This window comes from Rousettus aegyptiacus, unplaced genomic scaffold (genome assembly GCF_014176215.1).
Source record: "Rousettus aegyptiacus isolate mRouAeg1 unplaced genomic scaffold, mRouAeg1.p scaffold_m13_p_18, whole genome shotgun sequence".
Taxonomy (NCBI): Eukaryota; Metazoa; Chordata; class Mammalia; order Chiroptera; family Pteropodidae; genus Rousettus; species Rousettus aegyptiacus.
In genome coordinates this window covers 15,736,603-15,757,794 of record NW_023416293.1, presented here as the reverse complement: position 1 = coordinate 15,757,794, position 21,192 = coordinate 15,736,603, and the positions used below count along the sequence as shown (strand labels likewise).

General features: G+C 67.1%; 1 protein-coding gene and 1 pseudogene across 1 annotated transcript; one reads left to right on the top strand and one right to left on the bottom strand.

Annotated features, from left to right (window-relative positions):
- Window positions 1-2,556: 2,556 nt before the first annotated feature.
- On the top strand, window positions 2,557-2,671 carry LOC118613472 (annotated as a pseudogene).
- Window positions 2,672-5,630: 2,959 nt separating this feature from the next.
- On the bottom strand, window positions 5,631-8,980 carry CAPN9 (calpain 9). The gene is made up of 4 exons (XM_036235338.1): window positions 8,819-8,980; window positions 7,868-8,010; window positions 6,784-6,968; window positions 5,631-5,966 (listed from the first exon to the last, which is right to left on the bottom strand). Exons 1-4 carry the CDS (start codon window positions 8,978-8,980, stop codon window positions 5,737-5,739), a joined length of 720 nt encoding a protein of 239 aa, XP_036091231.1. The 3' UTR covers window positions 5,631-5,736.
- Window positions 8,981-21,192: the final 12,212 nt, after the last annotated feature.

The following is a 21,192-nucleotide window of genomic DNA, read 5'->3' as shown; positions in this document are numbered from 1 at the left end:
GGCAGCCCCGGTGACCCAGCTGGAGGTAAACGCCGGACTGGAGCACAGGTCCTCGGCCTAAGGCCAAAGCCGGCGCCGCTGAGCGATCACGTGATCACGTGCGGGAGCCGCGCGCTCGGTTTCCCACCTGGGAGGGGCCGACCCTCCCTCCAGCCGAGTCCGGCTGCGGCTGCGCGGCCTGACCGCGGAGCCCTCCGCGCCCTCTGCAGGAGCGCGGCTGGGCCGGCCTCGGTACTGGGGACCCTGCCTCCCCCGCCCCCGCTCCGCCCCCGTCTGCCCCTCCTACTCCCCCTGCCCTCTCCCCGCCTCCCCGCCCCTCGCCTCCCCGCCCCTCGCCTCCCCGCCCCTCGCCTCCCCGCCCCTCGCCTCCCTGCCCCCCCCCAGGAAGTAGGGGGAGGAAGCCGCCTTCCCTTTCAGAAGGGGGCCTGGGAAAGTGCCCAGTGGGCATCGGTGGCGAGCGCACAGCTGTGCTGTCCCAGCTGCGGTGCCCGGCAGCCCTCACGCGGCTACTGGCCGGGGGCCAGCTCAGCAGAATGGCGCTTTGTCACCGCGAGCGACCCAGTGCCCTGGGCTGAGCTGGCACCGAGGGTGGTGGCGTCCTGCCCAGGCGTCAGGTGCCCTGGAGTCTCCTGCGGCCCCGGCCCTCGTTGCCTCTCCTGGCTCTGCAGAGGACAGGGCAAAGGCGGGCAGGGGGGTGGGGGGAGATGTCTCCACTGTTCCGACCAGGGTGCTGGGGGCCGGGGGCTCCCCCCTGGTGAGGGGGTTGGGCCGAGGACCTGTGGGGAAGCCAGCCGGCCCCTGGGTTGGATGCAGGCTCTTCACATGTGACCACAGGGCTGTGATAATGTCAGGCCTGGACAGGTGGGGATGGGGGGGTCGGTCCTCTTTGCCCCCAAGGAGAGAGGTCTGGAGGCAAGCCAGGGGCCCTGTTGCAGCTTGGGGCCCAAGGGCGGCTTCGTGTAGAGGGTCCCTTCGTCGTCCTTCACCGAGGACGCACGGTGTTGCGACATTGCACACATGGATTTCAACTGATCGTGGGTGGTACAGTTTGCCTCGAGGAAGGTCAGGTCGCTGAAGCGTTGAGATGCAGACAGACAGGCAAGGGCGCCCTTTGCTGCTGGGCTGGCCAAGAGGACAGGCCGCCGCCCGCCCCCCCCCCCACAGATATGCGCCCCCAGAGCCTGCGGCCCCAGGGGCGGCTTCCTCAAGATCTCTGTGTCGTTAGCCCCCCAGACTGCCGGAAGAGGAGTCTTCGGGCCATTTCGTAGCATCTCCGAGTCCCAAATCTGGAAGCTGGCGGTTCCCCCACCCCGTCTCCCTTCTCTGCCCAGTCAATACCCCGTCTCTCGGCCCCACCCCCATCTCCACCCCGTCTCCACCCCCTCGACCCCACCCCGTGCCCCCCCTTTCTGCCCCGTGCCCACCCTGTCCCCACCCCGTCCCCCGTCTCTGCCCAGCGTTTGCTCCAGCAGGAAGCAGTCGGCGCCGTGTTAGAATCGCCTCCGTTTGGGTTGTTTTAAAATCCGTTTTACGGAAATGGGAAAACCAAGCTTGGAAGAGAATCTGAATCTTAAACGAGCTATGTGTGAAACATGAGCGGAGTTTGCAATGGATCGGAGCAGAACCAGAAAGCGCCCCCGTTGTTGTCCATTGTAACTCGTTGGCCGGGTTCTTGGCTGGCCCGGGACGAGTCAGGCCCCACGCCTCCGCGTCTTCTCCAGGTCACGGGTCCACAGACCCCGGGGGGCCAGAACTCGCAGTCAGCTCAGCGGCCGCGATGCCCGGCCAAGCTTCCGGGCAGGCAGTCAGGGCTGAGTCCGCAGAACGCGGCGGCCCGACCCGACGTGATCACGTGCTTTTATTATTGGCTTCAGGTACGACGTCGACACTCCAAAAACACCCCCACCGCGTGCAGACGCTTCCCGTGCCTTTCCGTTACCTGCCCCGCACGCAGCCCACTCCGGAGCCTCCTGCACCCCGAAGGGCCCCTCATGCCTCCGCGTGGACCCCAATAGTGAACGTATAATTTGCAAATATTTTCTCCCGGTGCCCTAACTGAGCTTCCTCTCCTCCCCTCTCCACATGTGTCATGAACCCAATAACGTGGGTTATAATTGTTGCTTTATGAAGCTTCGTGCCTTTAACAGAGTTAGAAGAGAGAAAGAACGCGTCACAGTCTCTGTAATTACTCAGATACCGTCTTTAGTGCTCTTTATTCCTTTGTGCAAATTCCAGTTCCCGTCGCGTGTGAGGCCAGCAGATCAGATCACTGCCTTGTCATACTCCAGGTGCCGGGGCGGGGGGCACGCAGGGGCACGCAGGGCCACTTGGGGAAGTGCCAGGTCGGCCAGGTCGTGGGCACGAGCCTTCGCTGCGGGTCCCGCGGGTAGTGGTGGGCGAGGCCATGAGCAGGCTCAGGACGGGCAGGTTCGAGTAGATCCAGATGTGAGCAGATCTGGGCTGGTGAGGGCGGCGACGTGGCAGTCGGAACTGACCTGGCCTTCCGGGAGGGGAATTTGCAAAATATGAAAAAAGCCTTAAGAATGAGGCTATCCCATCTGTAGCCATATTGCCTTGAATGCGCCCAATCTCGTCTGATCTAGGAAGCTAAGCAGGGTTGGGTCTGGTTAGTACCTGGATGGGAGACCGGAAATACCAGATACTGTAGGCATTAGAAAAAAAAACGAGGCTACCCTTTTGTCCTTTTATCCTAGTTTTAAGGATCCTAAACAAAGAATTGCCAGTTAAGATTTTTATCTTCAGGTTATTTATCATGCCAAAAATTAAGAAATGATCTAAATGACCAGTGGAAGGGTGCGGACACCGGGTTAGGTCATGGCCACAGGTCTGGTTCTGAGCTTGACTGGGCTCGAGTGTCAGACCCGTCGCCCCGGAGCCTGCCAGGCTCACATGCTGTCTCCTGAGTGTCCGCAGCACCCCCAGCCAGAAGGGTGGAGAACCCGCCCCGAGCTAAAAAGCTGGCGAAGGCCCTCAGCTGCAGGAGGCCAGCCCGAGGCCAGCCCGAGGCCAGCCCCACAGCAGCACTGCTGGGAGCTTTGAAAGCGCCCCGCGGGGCTCACCCAGAGCCTGACCTCAGTCTGGAGACCTGGGGGTGTGGCTCTGCTTTGCAAGCCCTCCAGGGGCAGGTTTCAGAGCCTTTTGACCTCAGGCTGTCCCCTGAATGCCACTGAATCTCAGTGTCCACAGCCCTTGAAGCCCTTAGAAACGCAGAGTGTCAGGCAGCACCTGGACCCCCTGCCGAGGAAGTCTGCATTTCCTGGTGCTTGAACTCAGACCAGCAAGTGACCTGTGGAGTGACTTCCACATGGCCCGGAGGCCAGGAGGTTGGGGACAGGGAAGTCCAGCCCAGTGAGGAATCGCTCATGCCCCCCAAGCCCCGCCGGGGGTAGCTGGAGCCAAGCGCAGAACCAGCCACCGGCCTTGGGGGGCAGCACCGTCCCCGGGACACTGGTCAGCGACCACCCCCTGGGCCCCGGGCCCTGCGGAGATCCACAGGCTGGCTGGCTGCGCGTGTCCGAGGGTGGCTGCTGGAAAAGGCGGCGCCTGGACCCCACGCGGAGCCGCCGCAGGGCGTGAGCGGGGTGCGGGGAGCCGCACTGAGCCACCGCGGAGTGACAGGTGGCCGGAGCCCTCGACCAGAGCCCTCGACCGGCCTCCCCTCTTACGAGCTGACGCTTTGCGATGCGACGGAAACACCTTCCGTTCGTGCACGCGCCTTGCTGCGTGGCCTCAGCCAGGCCGCAGCCTGCGGGCCGGGCCAGCCGACTGCCCACGAGCGCTCAGGGAGCAGTGCCCGGCGCCCCCAGCCCCCGAGTTTCGCCCCCGCGGCCAGCGCGTCTGTGTGGCCGCCACCGCGGGTCCCCACATCGCTGTGCTGGGCTCTCGGGGTGCCCCGCCCACTCCCTGAGGACCGCCCTGGGGATGACTGGGAGGACGGGGGAGCAGCGCCTCCCTGGCCCTGTGCGGGGGTGAGGAGCAGGGCCAGGAGCCATCATCTCCTCTGTGGCTCACCGGTGACGGCCCAGGGGACGGGAGGGGCAGGGGTCAGGACGGGACAGCCGTCACCCCGGGGCTGCGTGGGACCCTGTGACGGGGTGTCACCCTTGTCCCTCCTCTGCGTTCCCAGTGGGGGGAAGGGGACCCCTGACAGCCCTCGGCCCCGCGGACCTCTCCAAGGCAAGACGCCGCCAAGCCCGTTCGCGCGTGAAGCCGGCTCACCACCCCTGGATTGGGCGTTGCTGTTCCTCCCATCTCTACAAGAAAAGGGGGGCTGAGCCCTGGCCCCCTCGACCTCGGTCTGGCCCGATTCAGTCTCTGCCACGTCTGAGAAGTCCCGAGAAGGGGACGCCAGAGAGAGAGCCGGTGCAGGGCCTCGGGCAGCGAGGTGGGGGCGGGGGCACTCCCGCTGTCCCAGAGGGCCCCGGGCTGCAGCCCCGTTAATTCGGGCACCGGCACACTGGTGGCGGGTGACCTGGGGCTTCGTCGGAGCTGGGGACGATCACCAGCTCAGTGTCATGCGGTTCCAGACTTTCTGCAGGGCTCCCCGGAGCTCGCTGGGAAGTGGGGGAGGAAGGACAGCAGAGGACCCTGGGGGGAGGCGGGAGTCGGGGAGAGACAGCTCAGGGCCGGCCCCGCCCTAGCACACCTGACCCCAGGTGCCTGGGCCAGCTCCCAAGGGACCAGGCGGGGACGCACGCCAGGAAGGCACACCTTTCTTGTCAACTGGGGGCCAAATAAATAGCCCTGGTTAACACTCTGCAGCGGACGAGTCGCCTAGTCCACTTCCTCCGGCTCCCTGCCCGCCGCTGGGCCTCTGGGCAGCGGTCAGTGCCGCGAGGGAGAGCCCTCTAGTGACCCGCTCCGCAATATCTCGGGGATTCTCACACCAAAAGTACTTGCTGCCGCGGCCGGCCTCTCCCAAAGTGTGCATGTGCGTGCACACGCACATGTGCTCATGCACACACACACGCGCACACATGCACACACGTGCACACACCGCTTACTGGGGCTGCTCGTGACGCGGACACCCATTCGCAATGTCGCGGGGACGTGACAAGTCCCATGGGCTCCAATGCTCGCTGACAGACATGACAGCGTGAGCACTGAGGAGCAGCTCAGACGCTCGAGGGTCAAGTTTGCAGGGTGGGCCCAGGGTGTGGCCAGGTGCTCCTTCTCCTGCACCGGGTGCGCCCTCCCCCCCCCCCCCCCCCCCCCCCCCCCCCCCGCCCAGTCAGCCAAGGGTTCCGGGCTCTGATGAGCTCCACCCTCTGGCCGCGGAAGCTGACCTAGAAGGGGAAACCGTCAGGGAGGTGAGAAACGATAAATCCACCCATGAGCTCGCCGGCCACACGCCAAAGCCCGGCCAGACTCGGTCCCATTGAGCATCATGGCTGCCGTTGCCATGGTCCTGCGTCGGCACCCAGGGCGCTCGTGCTGGGTCCCGGGATACAGCAGACTCGAGATCAGCATGAATCAGTCTGCGTGAGTCCCCGAGAGAACAAGCTCTAGGCTGCGTTCTCCCGAGAAGGCAGTCCACGTGAGCCGGTTCTCATGATGGATCCCCTCCCCTCCCTCGCTCTCTCCCTCCCTCACTGCTTCTGTTTCTCTGGAGAACCCCGACTATCGACTATCGACTATAGAGGGACTGGAATCAGGAAAGAAAAGGAAAACCAGCCAGGCTCTCAGCCCGGATCAACGGGTTTGGTGCTGTGGCGATCACAGGTTTCTGCCCCCCACTCCGTCTTGCTGTTTTGAACCTGCCTTAGTGACACATTCTCTGGAATGCGAAGCACTAAGTAGGCGTGAGGGACCGGGGCTGTTGAGTCTGTCCTTGCGCAAACAGGGGGCCATGTCACCTACCTGGTCAAGTCCTGTCACAGTGTATGCGTGGCCCTTAATGAGACCGAAAGGCGTCCGGGCTTCAGATTCTGCAGTGTTTCTGATCTAAGCATGAAGAGCAGCGTCAGACCCGGCATGTAGGTCAAGCCTGGTTGCCCGGCCAGCCCGAGCTCCGTGCCTGGCCGGGTCCCCCGCTCCCCAGGTGAGGCCGCGTGCCTGGGCACAGGGCCCCTAAGATGGTCACGGTGACATTCAGTGACCCCCCCCCCACCACCACCCCGTGTCTTCTGGGCAGAGAGACCCTCATTCCCAACTCAGTCTCCAGCGACGAGTTTACTGTTTTGGCCCCAAGCAGAACCACCAGCCGTCCCCATCATGTGGCCTGTGACAGTGCTGGACACAGCCCCATCGCTGAGCTCCGAGGCGTGGATGGTCCACTCTCAAGGCTGATCCAGGAGGGCGTCCAGCGCTCGAGCAGGTTTCAGAAACAGCCGAGGAGACTTGTATGCGTGTGGGCCTGTCGCGTAAATGAATTTGTAAAAATGCTGTCGGATGCCTACCTACTGATGTATTATTTTCATAATGTGTAGAGCAAAACAAACCGGTTTGGGGAAAGTATATGGTGAGATTCCCTTTAGGGCCATCGAAGCGGCCACCCCGCGTCAGCGCCTTGTTCCCCGGAGCTCGGAGAGCGGTGACCACGCCAGGTCCCCGGGGGGCTGCAGGAGGGAGACGGAAATGTGGCCTAGGACGGCTCAGGGTGTCCCGCCGCACACGGCACGGCACGTATGCCTTGGCTTTGCAATTAGAAAGCATCCGATAAAAACTTTTGTTTTAATTAAAATAAATAAACGTGGACCCCACCCCGGGATGTCCTGCCTTTCCTGTGTGGCCCCCCACAGGGTGGGGGGGAGCCACGCCCCTCGAAGGAGCAGCCCAGCAGAGACCCCTTCTGCAGGGCCTTCTCCGGGATCTCGTAGAGGTTCTGGGGGGCCTCCCGCGCGGCGAGGACCTCCGCCGCGCCCCCCCGTGAGTCCTCCATGGCCTCCGGGGCGCCGCCCCGCGTCTGAGCCTCGTAGCCGCCGGTCAGCCCGCAAGGGCGGTGGGAGCTGCAGGAAGCCAGGACGGCCACCGGGTGGCGCCCCGGCCGCGGTTTTCCCGCTTTTCTACCGTAAAAGGGACGCCGCGCGGCGCTGGCCGGGGAGGAGGGCGGGCTGAGATCTGGGCCCCTGGCTCTGGGCGAGCAAGGGCGGCCTGAGGGAGGCGGCTGCTGTGGGCCCGGGGCCCCCCGGCTGCGGGGCGAGCTCCGGCCCCGCCACGCACGTGCCGGCGACCTAGGGCTCCCGGTGCCGCCTCCGGCTCCCCATTCGCAGAGGATTGACAGCTGTGGGCGGCGGGGGGCTCGCTGCGCCCCTCTGTCCCCGCGTGGCGGCCGAGCGTGTGTGGCCGAGCTTCCCAGACTCACCGAATCCCCGGGGACAGAGGGCCGAGGGCGCGCGCCAGGTGCTGGGGGGCGCGAGTTGAGTTTCACGGGGACCGAGCGCCCCTGCGGGAAGACGGCGGGGTGACCGCTGCACCCCGGAGTGCGAACGTGCCCAACGCCACTGAACCGGAAATGCTGAAAACGGTAAATTTTACCACGACCGTTTTAAAAAGTGAAGAAAAGGTTCATTCTGGGGGCAGAGCGGCATGCCGGCCCCGGGGGGAAGAGGCGCAGCCGGTGCTCACGGGGTTGGGCGGGGCCTGGGGTGCCAGGTGCTCCCCGCGGGGTGGGGGGGCACCCCGCCTCTCCTCCCGGCTCCCCCGAGGGCCAGACCGCGACGCGGGGAGACGGGGACGTGGGTCGCCCCTGTGCCCGAGGCCGCGCACCCCAGGCCACGACCGGCTTCCCTCCCACCTCCAGCTCCACAGTCACCACAGATCCCCCCACCCCCGCGAGCCCCGCGAACCCCGAGCCCCGCGGCCCCCGCATTTCTCCCCCCCACCTCGCCGCGAACCCCGAGCCCACGGCGCGCACTTGGGGTACGCCCTCTCCAGCCACGCGCTCCAGAACTCGCTGCGGGCGGCCGAGTGCAGGAAGACCCCGCGGCCCCCGAAGGTCGGCAGGCGGCCATCGAGCACCACGTCCAGCCACTCGCCCCGCTGCCTGAACTGCCCCCGGGAGAGAGGACGCTGCGGGTGGTCCCGGGAGGCCCCGGCGCCCGGAGTTCCTCCCTCCAATCAATCAAAGCACCCGCCCCCTCCGCAGGGGCGTCAGGCCTGGGCTTCTGATGGGGCCACCTGGGCCCGGTGCTGGGCATCTGACCCACCCCCGACATCAGCTCAGTGCCCACCCAACAGCCAGGGGAAGCGGGACCTGGCCACAGTGGACACCTGTGACCCAAATCCCCCTCCTCCTGTGGGGACCAGGCTGTGGGGGTTGAGTGGGCTCTCCCGCGCGCCCCCCCACCTCCTTGCAGCCCCTGCTCTGCAGGAGGGAGGTGGTGCCTCTGAGGGGGACAGGCAGGTAAAGCCCCGGCCCCGGCCCCAGAACCTAGCGACAGCGTTGGGGGCTCAGAGCTGGCCTTCCAGGGGACAGCTGGCTCAGGGGGGCTCACGGGCAGCTGAGGGACCAGACCACCACCCAGGAAGGCTCTGCTGGCTTCCTGAGCCCAGACACCCAGACGAGAGCTGAGGACACTGAGCACCAGAAAGGGGACTTGCAGGAGGTCAGCGTGTGCCGGGCAAGGGCCGAAGGGGGGGCCACCGCCTGACCTGCCGGGCAGAGCACAAGCCTCAGGTGGGGTTTAGAATGCGTCCTCGGGCACGGCGGACGGAAAGGGGGACGCGCACTGCGATCCTGGGGGTGGGGGCTGTGGGAGGAGTGGGGGGGTAGGGGAGAATTCGCTGACCCCGCCACGCAGCGGCCAGCCCGGGGTCCCTGAGCTCTGTGAGCCCTGAGGTGGCTGCCGCCTCTCACGCAGTGTTGGGCGGCCAGGTCACCAGGAACGGGCCCGAAGCCCTGGTCCCGGGGCACCAGCCTGGCCACCTGGCCAGCGCCCTCCCGTTCAGCGCGAGGGAGGCCACGGCGGCCAGCAGTCCCCTGAGGCGCGGAGCCACGGAGCACAGATTCGCTGCTCATCCCGGCAAATGGGGTGGGGGCGTTCCAGACGCCGCCTCGGCTTCTCCGCGGCTGGACCCCCGCCCGCCGTGCCCCCACATCTGCCCCGCCCGGGCCACCGTGCACGCTGTCCCTGTCCTCGGCGCCACGCTCGGGCTCCACACGCGTGGGCCCTGTGAAGCCGCCGCGTTGGCTGCCTCCACCGGGGATCGTCGGGCGGCCGCTCAGCCCAGGTCACGTGCACGGGGACTGGATCGCAGGGCTCGCAACATGCGCCCTGGGCGGCAGTGGGCGCAGCGGACGAGGGCAGGTCCGGACCCCGCCTGCCTGTTGCTCCCGAGGCTTCGGACAAGCGCCTTCGCGTCCCTCAGCTGCGGCTTCTCTGTGACTTCGGGGGCGGGAGGCGCTTGGGAAGGTGGAGCCCAGCCGGTGACCGGCTTCGGGCAGCAGGTGCTGGCTGTGCTGTGGTGTGGGACAAACAGGCCATCACCGCCGGTGTCTCCGTCTCTGTAATTGTCCCTGTGACCAAACCGTAGCCCCTGACCACGGGCGCGTCTGCCCCAGGGACCAGGAGCGCACGGGGCGGGCGTCACGGGCTGCACGGGGCCGGAGAGGAGCGCGTGGGGGGGCAGAGGGTGCCGTGGTGCCGTCCCCGCCCCCCAGCCCGAGACCCCGGCCCGCTCCTGCGTGGTGGCGGCTCAGAGGCCCTCGCGCTGGTCCCCGCAGGCTCCGAGCGCCGTCTGCTCACACTCGCCGGGCTGCCCTGGCAGATGGCAGCCCTGGTGGCCCGTCCGAGAACGGACTCTGGGCTTTTCACTATTTCCTGGAAGGACGAGGGTGTCGCTGAGGCGAGACGCCCTGGCCGGGCAGCCGTGCGCCCCGCCGGCCCAGGCCCCCTCGCGGAGCGGAGAGCCTCTCCCCTGCCGGGACGCCCCCTGGAGGGACACGCAGAGGCGAAGGGGGCGGGGCCGCACGCCGTGTGCCGGTCACGGGCGTTCTGCGTGTGCGTGTGCGTGTGCGGAGGGGGCCGGGGCCGCACGCCGTGTGCCGGCAGCACTGCAGCTGACCGATGCGTGGCCCCCCCCCGTGCTAAGTGCGTGTGGCTCGCACAGCCATGTGTGCACATGTGCTCACGTGCGTGCCCCTGTGCATGCCAGTTCCGTGTGCCCTTGGCGTGTTGCGTTCGTGCCCGGGGCCCTGAGTGCGTGCGGGGCCCAGAGGGGGGTTCGTCCGCGTGACATGCGGTTTGGGCCTGAGGACGAGGACTCCTTGAAACCACGGCGTGTGACAGGGGGATCGGGGGATTGGGGCTCCCGACACCCCGAGGGGAGCCCAGCTGGGGCCCAGGACGGGGGCGGCGTGTGCCTCACCGGTGACTCTCCCGCAGGACCGAGGACCCGCGTCCGGTCCCGGCGGGCTGGCGCTGCGGCCCCGTCCTGTTGACCGTGTGTGTCGCCCGGGCTCAGCCAACACATGGACTTTTCTCTACTAAGTAGCTAATTTAAAAAGAGAAAAGTCACCCCCCCAACAAGCTTGGAGAGGCTGAGCGCTACGACCGAGAGCTGTGTGCTGCCCTCTGGGGCACACCTGTGACGGTGCTCGGGGACGCAGGGGCCACATGGGGGCCACACGGGGAGCAGGGAGCATCCTGGGCGGGCTGCCACGGCCACGTGCCCTGCTGTGGCGCCTCCGGGGGCCAGGTGCCCGCGGTGTGGGCTGAGCCATGGGGGAGGGACTTGCAGGAGGAAGGCCGAGGGCAGGTGGGCGCAGGCTGACCGGGCGTCTGGGAGGAAGCAGAGGCCATGCCCTTGTGAGCCGAGGACGGCAGGCTGCGGGGAACCATGCGTGGCTGTGCCCCCCACCAGGCCGAGAGGCCCCTGCCCAAGACCCGCCCCCCTCGCTCAGACCACAGCCCCTCCCGTGGGGCCTAGAGCAGACTGCACCCGCCAGGAGTGAGCTCGCCTCCTCTCCAAGTCCGGCAGTCCGGCAGGTCACCCAGGCCCCCAGGTAACCCCGCCGTGGGCTCCTCGCCCTGGGGTCCCGGGAGGGCGAGGCTGGCGGCCTGTCCCCTCCTGGACTTTGCTGATCAGGCTGCTCCTGTGAGCCACGCGCTGGCCCGGGGCACAGCTGTGTTTGACAGGAAGGCGGGCAGGGGACGGCCCCACCCCACGGCACGGGGCAGCGGGCACCTGCTGCTGACACAGGCGCCATGGTCCAGGGGGGCAGCTGTGCCCCAGGGGCCTGGGGGGCCGCGGACGCCCCCGAGTGTTTCCCACGGCCCCCATGCCCCGGGCCTGGCGCTTCCGCTCGTGAGGCCTCGGTCTCTCCCACACCATGCCCTTCTCCACACGTCTGTGTGACACGGGGCAGAGCCCCCGCCCCAGACCCCCGCAGAGGGAACCGGTGTGCGTGGGACCGGGCGGTGGGGTCAAGTGAGGCTGCGGACGGCACGGGACGGCGGCACACGCGCCGGCACACGCCTCGGCACACGCGCCGGCACACGCCCCGCACACGCCCCGCACACGCCCCGGCACGCGCCCCGGCACACGCACCCCGCACGCACCCCGGCACACGCGCCGGCACACGCCCCGCACGCACCCCGGCACACGCACCCCGCACGCACCCTGGCACACGCACCCCAGGGGTAGGCAAAGCACAGAACTCGCCAGCTCTCGGGGTTTGGGGGTGCAGACCCAGTGCACCAGGGCCCCCTGCCATCTGGGGCCACGCTGGGAGGAGATGGGGACTTACGATGACCACCCCAGGACTGACAGCAGGACCCCAGACCCCCTGGGGAGCCTGTGGGCCTGTTCCAGGAGGGAGACCTTGAGGAGCCAGGACAGAGCCGTCCTCAGGCCTGGCCTCGAGCTCTGTCCTGGGGAAGCTCCAGTCTTGGTGAAGGGAAGGTGGGCTGTAGGCTGAGGGGTTCCACGCGGAGCCAGGGGCCCTGCGTGTGGAGTGCGGCCGGGGGGCTCCTTGCCTTCCTGCCCTGAGCAGGGAGGGGGTGCTGCTTGGGTACAGATGCAGGCGGCTGTCACCCAGCTCGGGGGCCCGAGGGGCCACCCCCACTGCAGGGCAGGCCAGGCGCGTGGCTGAGGCCTTTACGCAGACCCACGGAAACCCACGGACACCCACGGCTCCTGCCCTGTCCCGCCCCTTCCCTCCGCAGGGGCTGGTCCTAAGAGCCACCCTGCTGTCGGTCAACGTCACTGGGGCCCGAGGAGGTCCCCGAGCTGAAGACCCACCGTGAGCCGGTGGGCGGAGGCGCCTTCCCTGCCCCAGGGGACAGAGGCAGAGGGCGGGGCGGGGCTGGCACTCTGCTCGGGCCCTCGCTTGCCTCGGGCGGTGCGCCAGGCCCCACTGTGCCAGCTGTGAGTGGACTCGAGGCCAGCACGGGGTCAGCCCTGGGGACAGCCCGGGCTCCGCGTGTCGGAGGCCTGTGACCCTGGCCCCAGGCAGCATGGGGACACAGCGCTGCCCCGCCCCCAGGGCCGTTTGGGATTGAGTGACATCACTTGCCACCAGCAGAGTCGCCCGGACCACAGGAACCGTTGGTGGCCGCCGTCGTCCTGGGTGTGCTGGGTGGCTTGTGAGGCTGGGGGCCGTTGGGACCGCGATAAACAAGGCTCCACCCGCAGGCCGGGCCCTAAGGCAGGACATGGGCAGCCACTCGGACTGTTGCATGAAGGCCCCAGGGAGCGGGGGGACCACGAGGCTCCACACACCCTGAGCAGCGTCCAGGCCTGCCCCAGTGACAAGCCTGAAGGGGCGTGGGGACAGGGAGGCGGGGGAGTGACCGTGAAGGCGGGGTGCGGGGTGCAGGGACAGGGGCAGCCCTGCCCCGTGCAGGGGTGATCCCAGCCCACCGAGGGTGCCGAGCGGGCGGCAGAGCCCTGGAGGCGGCGGGGGTGGCCGACAGGCCGGGACTGGGGCAGGGGGACCACGAGGAGGGAAAGAAGCTACTGGAAGCTCCCAGAAGCAAGGCTCAGGCGTCCGTGAAGGCGTCAGACCCAGAAGCCACTGGGGAACCAGAGCGGCCGACGCATGAACCAGGGCAGGTGGCGTGGAGGGGCGTGTGCGACACACGCATGCACACACATGCACACACGCGCACAACACGCACAACCCACACGTGCACGCACGCACACACATGCACACACGCGCACAACACGCACAACCCACACGTGCACGCACGCACACACATGCACACACGCGCACAACACGCACAACCCACACGTGCACGCACGCACACACATGCACACACGCGCACAACACGCACAACCCACACGTGCACGCACGCACACACATGCACACACGCGCACAACACGCACAACCCCACACGTGCACGCACGCACACACATGCGCACACGCGCACAACACGCACAACCCACACGTGCACGCACGCACACACATGCGCACACGCGCACAACACGCACAACCCACACGTGCACGCACGCACACACATGCGCACACGCGCACAACACGCACAACCCACACGTGCACGCACGCACACACATGCGCACACGCGCACAACACGCACAACCCACACGTGCACGCACGCACACACATGCACACACGCGCACAACACGCACAACCCACACGTGCACGCACGCACACACATGCACACACGCGCACAACACGCACAACCCACACGTGCACGCACGCACGCACACACATGCACACACGCGCACAACACGCACAACCCACGCGTGCACGCACGCACACACATGCACACACGCGCACAACACGCACAACACAGAGGTGCACGCACGCACACACATGTGCACACACGCACAACACACACAACCCACACGTGCACGCACGCACGCACACACATGCACACACGCGCACAACACGCACAACCCACACGTGCACGCACGCACGCACACACATGCACACACGCGCACAACACGCACAACCCACACGTGCACGCACGCACACACATGCACACACGCGCACAACACGCACAACCCACGCGTGCACGCACGCACACACATGCACACACGCGCACAACACACACAACCCACACGTGCACGCACGCACACACATGCACACACGCGCACAACACGCACAACCCACGCGTGCACGCACGCACACACATGCACACACGCACACACATGCGCACACACGCACAACACACACAACCCACACGTGCACGCACGCACACACATGTGCACACACGCGCACAACACACACAACCCACACGTGCACGCACGCACACACATGCGCACACGCGCACAACACGCACAACCCACACGTGCACGCACGCACACACATGCACACACGCGCACAACACGCACAACCCACGCGTGCACGCACGCACACACATGCACACACGCGCACAACACACACAACCCACGCGTGCACGCACGCACACACATGCACACACGCACACACATGCACACATGCGCACAACACGCACACGCACGCACACACATGTGCACACACGCACAACCCACACGTGCACGCACACACATGCACACACGCACACACATGCACACATGCGCACAACACGCACAACCCACACGTGCACGCACGCACACACATGCACACACGCGCACAACACGCACAACCCACGCGTGCACGCACGCACACACATGCACACACGCACACACATGCACACATGCGCACAACACGCACAACCCACACGTGCACGCACGCACACACATGTGCACACACGCACAACACGCACAACCCACACGTGCACGCACGCACACACATGCACACACGCGCACAACACACACAACCCACACGTGCACGCACGCACACACATGCACACACGCGCACAACACACACAACCCACACGTGCACGCACGCACACACATGCGCACGCGCGCACAACACACACAACCCACACGTGCACGCACGCACACACATGCACACACGCGCACAACACACACAACCCACACGTGCACGCACATGCACACACTCCACGTGTGCATACGAACACACCCGCATGTGCGCGCCCGCACCCACATGCACACACATCCATGTACACATCCACACAAACATCCACACATGTGCACACATACACACCCTCACATGTGTGTACACACATGCACACACATGCATGCACACCCATGCACATAAACCACTCTTTTGCCACATCCATGCACACACCCACACACGCACACCCACACACGCACACACATGCACACCCCTACATGTTGCACACACACATGCACACAAACCACCCATGTGCCACACACGTGCACGCACACGCACACTCACACACGCGGCCCACAGCCGGAAGTGGCCACGACGCGCTCACCCCGCACTGGTGGTGGCCTGTGTCCTGTAGCCCAGCCCGAGGAGCCCAGAGGTTGTCGGGTTTTAGGGCTGACGCGCTGTGTTCGAGGCCCCGGCACTGTCTGAGGTCGGGAGGCAGACGTGGTGACCCTGGCGAGCCCGGCTGCTCCTGCGTGAGATGAGGCTTGGGGCCAACCACAGAGGTGGTGACGACGGCGCCAGCGAGAGCGACGGTGACCAGCGCCGTCACCTACCGAGAGCATCTGGGCGCCGGACGCGGGGCCCCCAGTGGTCCAGGTCGGCAGGCGAGGAGACTGAGGCGCGGGCAGTTAAGCGACGTGACCATTCACGGGCTACGTTCACGGCAGGAAAGGGGCTGGCTCTTTGCTGTCCCCGCCTGGCCCATAGTGACCTGTCCCCACAGGAGCCACCCCGGGGAAGGGGAGCCACGGTACTGGGTCAGAGGTCGCGCCCTGGCTAACGCGGCACAGCAAACATTCACTCCACGTCCCAGGCGCTGGCTGGCGCCCATGGGACCGTCGCCGGCAGGCCGCTGGGCGGCTGATGGCTCCCCTCCGAGAGGCGGGGCCTCACCCCTGTCCTGAGCTCCTGCAGAGGGAGTGTCCGGCCAGAAGCCACTGAGCCCTGTGCACGGCGGCCTCAGCGTCACCTCGCAGGGGCTGGAGTTTGGGGGGCCCCGCCATGTCTGCAGGCTCGCCCTGGGTCCCGAGGGACGGGTCTCCTGCGAGTTGTCCTGGCTGCAGCTTAGCCCCGCCCCCTCCGGTCTGGCCTCAGAGGGAGACAGAGCGGAGGGCGGGTGCAGCCCGACGCCCCGGGGACCCCCAGCGCACCCCACCAGCCGCGTGTGCCAGCAGACGCACGTCCTGTCCGTAGCGGGCGCATGCGGCGCGTGTGCCCGGCCCTCCCGGGCCCCTCCCCCTGCAGGCCGCTGGGCCGCAGCTCTCACCCCTGGTGGTCTCCACTCGAAGGGGACCGGGGGCCTCTCGCTGTAGAAGAGGGACGAGCTGTTGGGGAAGTGGGCGTCCTCGAACAGGACGCCCTTCCGCCGGCACGCCCGCCTCAGCGGCTCGAAGCTCTGGCCCGAGGTGTGGGTGCTGTGGGCGTGCCCGGGGGCCGGCTGCGCCTGGCACCCGGGGACCCAGTGCAGGCAACGCATGGCCGCTTCCTGGCCGGCGGGCTCCGGCCGGCGCGGGTGGCCGGAGCGAGGTGCCCGCGCCAGTCGGGGGGAACCACTCGGCCGGTGTGCTGGGAACCTCCCCTTGACGTGACACAGGACGCGCCCCGATGGTGAACGAGACAGAGGCCCCGCCCGGGGCTCCTGACACCTCAAGGGACAGGGGAGCCGGGCTGGGGCGGGCGCTTCCTGGCCGGGGCGCCCCGCACGAGAGCCGGCTGCTGCATGGGGAGAGCCGGCAGGAAGCCATGGTGGCCCGGAGGTGGCGGCCAGCGCGCGCTTGCTCTGAGCGGGGGGGGGGCCGCGCCTTAAGTCAGGACTGCAGCTTTGCGGTCGGCAGGGGCTCGGTGACGGGTGGCTTGCGGCTCCCTCACAGGCCACCATCGTCGGCTGCAGAGGGGTCGGCAGACCGCGGCCACAGCTTCGTGGGCCAAGGTCAGGTCATGACGACGCAACCGCTAGCGTGTGAAGGTGGCCCTGGGTGCCACGGCACAGGCGGGCGGGCTGGGGGCCCAGGGGTTCCGGGGGGCCGGGGGTTCCGGGGGTTCCGGGGGGCCGGGGGTTCCGGGGGGCCGGGGGTTCCCGGGGGCCCGCGGGCCCGGGGCGTCCGGCTGCAGGCGGCGACCGAGCCCCAGAGCGGGTGGGCCCGGACGACGCCCGCTTGTCCTCGAGGCGCCGGTGCCGCTGTCCTCCGGCGGTGCGTGTAGCGGAGACGGTTTGGAAGCGAAGTCGGAGCCTGGGAATGTGTCACTTCTGTGGATAACGCCGTGCCAGCACCCCCGCCCGTCTCCATGGCCCTTTGGTAAGTTTCACGACAACGCTGGCTTCGCAATTCAATGATAGTTACTCCTAGGTCAGCGGACGCAAGCTGGGCGCGAGCTGCAGCCGACTCGGGGTTCAGCCTGAAGCCACCCCGTGGTCTCAGCGCCTTCTGCTCACGTATCCTCGTCCCGTCCCCAGAGCGCGGAGCCTCGGCCTCGGCCAGGCGGGCGCGCCCGCCAGCTGTGTGTCCCCGAGCGCAGGTCCACACCCACCCCCGGGGTCTCGCCGCTCCGGCCACCAGACGTCCTGCCAGGAACGTTCGTTCGGTGCCGCGGGCGCCTCCTGTGGCGAGCGGGGCCTGGGAAATGCTGGCGGGGGCCCCGCGGCCCCGCCCCGACGCCCGCGGAGCACCTCGTGGTGGGGAGGGCACGGGCGCCAGTGTGCGCAGCCGCGTGCCGCCCGGCGCCCCGGCCCCCGCGGTGGGCGCGGCTCTGCTGCTCGTCCCCGCTGGCGTCTGCAGGGGGCGCCACGGCAGCGGGCGCACCCGAAAGCCCGTGACGCCAGTGCCCACGGGACCCTCGTTCCCGGGAGCCCTCGCTCCGTTCCGCACGCTTCTGCCCTGTGAACCCCGCAGACTGGTTTACGGGGCAGGCGGAGCACGCGACGGGGTGCCCGGCCCGGCTGGGGCCCGTCCGCGCGTGAGTCAGGGCGCCGGGGCCTCCGGGGGGTGCGGGGGGCCCTGGGAACGAAGCGCCTTGCCGAGTGCGACTGCGCAGTGTGCGGGGCTGCCCACGCCTCTGCTCCTGGCCCCGCCCCGCCCCGTCCCGTCCCGGTGACACCGGCTCCCCAGCCACCTCTGCGCATCCCTGGCTGTCACTTCCAAAGGGCGCCGTGCCTCTGCGTGCACGGCGGGGACCCCGCGTCAGGGTTGCTGTCCTGCCGGACGGCCGACCTGGGCAGACGTGCGGGCCGTCCATGTCTGGGCGACCAGGGGCTGGGCAGAGGTCACGCCGGCTGTGGGCACTGGGCGGCACCGGGCGTCGGAGTCCACGGGACAGAGGTGCGGTCGCTGTGCCCGGAGGCCGCGCAGCCTGCGGGCTCGGATGGTGGGTAGCAGCAGGGCGAGCGAACGGCTGTACGGGGCAGGGATCCGGAGCTTCCCCCAACTGCAGCGGCCGCCTTCGGGGAGCCGCACCCCGAGAGGCGGCGACGTGGCCGACGCCGAGGAAAGAACCCACACCGAGCCGCGCACGTGACGGGTCGCGGGGAGCGGTGGCCGTGGAGTCCGGTTCGGAGGCCGTGGGACCTTGGGGAGCCAGTGCGGGGCTCACAGCCCTGGGGCCCTGCTGGGGACGCTCAGGCTCCATCGAGTCTTCTCCACGAGCCGGGAGAGGGAAACGCTCTCACTCCTGAATCAGCATCAGCCGGCTCTGTGCTGGGCGATGGCGAGGACGAGGCGACCTCCGCCCCACACGGCCAGGCAGCCGGGCCGCCACACGCATGTCCTCGAGGGGCCAGGGCCGGGCCTTCTGGTGGGAGGACCTGACGGAGCTGCCGGTCGCCCCGATCTGTCCCGACGTGGCCTCAACAGCGGTGGCTGAGCGTGGTGGCCGAGCGTGGTGGCCGAGCGTGGTGGCCGTGCGTGGTGGCCGAGCGTGGTAGCCAAGCGGCCTCATTGGAGGGGAAGCAACTTCTTGGTCTTTGGGGCAGGAGCTCGGGCTGCAGCGTGGAGCCCGGCACCTAGGCCAGGCTCCTGCTGCCCCTCGGGCTGGGAGAGGACGCTGCCTCCCTTGGGGTGACGAGTTCCCTAAGGACATGCCCTGAGAGCGAGGACGGGGGGGGGGGGCTCTCTCAAGGGGAACAGTGAGCCTCTTGGCACTGGGTCGGATTTGTCCCTCCAGGGCCCAGCGTGTGCTGGGGACGCAGCCTGGGGTGCAGGGGGGTGGCAGCAGCCGAACCCCGCCGGCTCTGGCTGGGTGTGGATGGAAGTCCAGGGCCCAGGGACCCCTGCAAGGGAGGCAGGGGCCCCAGCCCCAGTTGGCCGGGGGGTCAGGATGCCTTCGTTTTCTGTCCACTGTTGGCCAGAACCAGTGAGTCCCACGGCCCCTACGCCCCTCCCCAGCCCCCGGGCTGAACACCCCGGCACAGCGGTCCTGGGGAGCAGAGCAGCCCTTGGCTTGCCAGGCCCCGCCCCAAACACGCGCTCGGGCTGAGCAGGGCCACCCTCAGCCAGCGGAGAAAGGAAAGTTCTTCTGGGGACAGGAGCACGTGCCAGACAGCTAGGACACGGCCCCTCTGCCCGGCTGGGGGCCCCACGCGGGGCGAGGAATGAGCAGCAGTTCTTGGCACAGGGGGTCACCGCGTCCGAGCAGGGCCCGCGGGGGGGGTCGTATTTTCTCTCCTTCCGGGCGACGCCGACACCGTGTCCCTCGTGCGAGGCCAGGGCCTCCGAGGCCGCCGCGGTGGCGATCTCGTGAGACCATGCCGGATGGCGTAGGGCTTGTCACCCACGGTGGACCTGCCTCCAGGTCCCCACTGATGAGAGGACGTCCAGACGCCTCCGGCCGGCGCGGACAGACAGCCGCGGCTTCTCAGGGGCCCGAGGGCACGGCGCGAGGTGGGGCGGGGGGGGGGGGCGCGCGGGCCGGGTCCCCAGCGAGGCTGGGCAGACCTGCAGACGAGGCGAACGGGGCGCAGGGGGCGGCTCTGGCGGTCGTCCGGGCTTCGTGGCTCTCTCGATGTGAGGGTGCACAGACGGGTCTCGGGGACCACAGATCAGCGGCCGGGAGGGACGCGGAAGACCCCCGGCCGTCACACGGCCGCGACGCGAGGGGCCGGCCAGGCCGAGCGTTTTCATTCTGTGTTGCTCTCTAAAATATCACCGAGTGACGCCCGAGAGGAGCTGGCGATGTGAGGCCGCGGGCCGGGTCGGCGGCCGGCGGGAGGCCCCGGCGGTGCCGGGACGGCCCCCCGTCTGGCCGGCTCTGGGGACAGCCTTGCCAGCAGCCCTTGGGGACCGGCCACCTGCCGCATCTCCCTGCTTCCTGCTTTCAGCACGAGCTAATATTGTCTTTCCCCAAATTTCCTTGCAATGTTTTCATAGAACAAGAACTGATCATTAAATAAATATTTTTTTCCGGAACTTGGTTTTCGCAAGAGAAAGTGCCTCAGGCCCACAAGGACAGTGTTCTTGTCTTGTCACAGCCATGGAAAAAGGGTGACGACGTTTTTCCACTGGGACGGCCGTTTCTTCTCCCAACGTTTTAACCGCCGAGCAGAACGAGCCTCCGCGGACTTTTCCCGGCTCCGGGCGAGCGCCAAAGCAAACGCGGGTTCGGCCACATTGCAGCAGAGGAAGTGCAAGAAAACAGACCTGGAAATAGTGTTTTCTGCATAGATTTCACACTCCAACTCTCCCGACACAGAAACGGCACCCCAAACCAGGAGCACACCCACGAAACCAACTGCAGACACCTGAGAACGTGCCATTTGAAACGAGAATGCTGTGTTCAGGTGCCTATCTATGGCTACCGATGAATTTTTAATCATTTTTATTTTTCTGAAAGTTAATGAAACGTTTTTCATTTTAAAAAGTTTTTTCCGGCAGGATGAATTTTTCCGTTTAAAGTCTGTAATGACAAGCCCATTAATTAATTAGCTTTTGTTCTCATCAAATTTTCCCGACGGTGGCCTGCGCCGCTGCGAGGATTTTCGTTTATTTTGTCCTTGTGTTTATGGCCAAATCAGAAGCTTCCTGCATTCGCCCCCCACCCCCCGCACGGTCCAGTCCAACGTCCAAGGCCTAAGCTTTGCAGAGCTATTTTTAAAACCAATTTTCAATCAGTGACAAAGTCTGAACGTGCAGTTCGAGCCGCCGACTGGACCGTGAGGCGAGCGCGGTTCCTGCCTGCCACGCTCGTCATGTCGGCCAGACCGCGTGGAATCTGGCCTTTCGCGTCATTATGTTCCGGAATTCCCTGGATGGTTATCTTTTGATGTAGGAACAAAATAACAAAATGCCCCATGA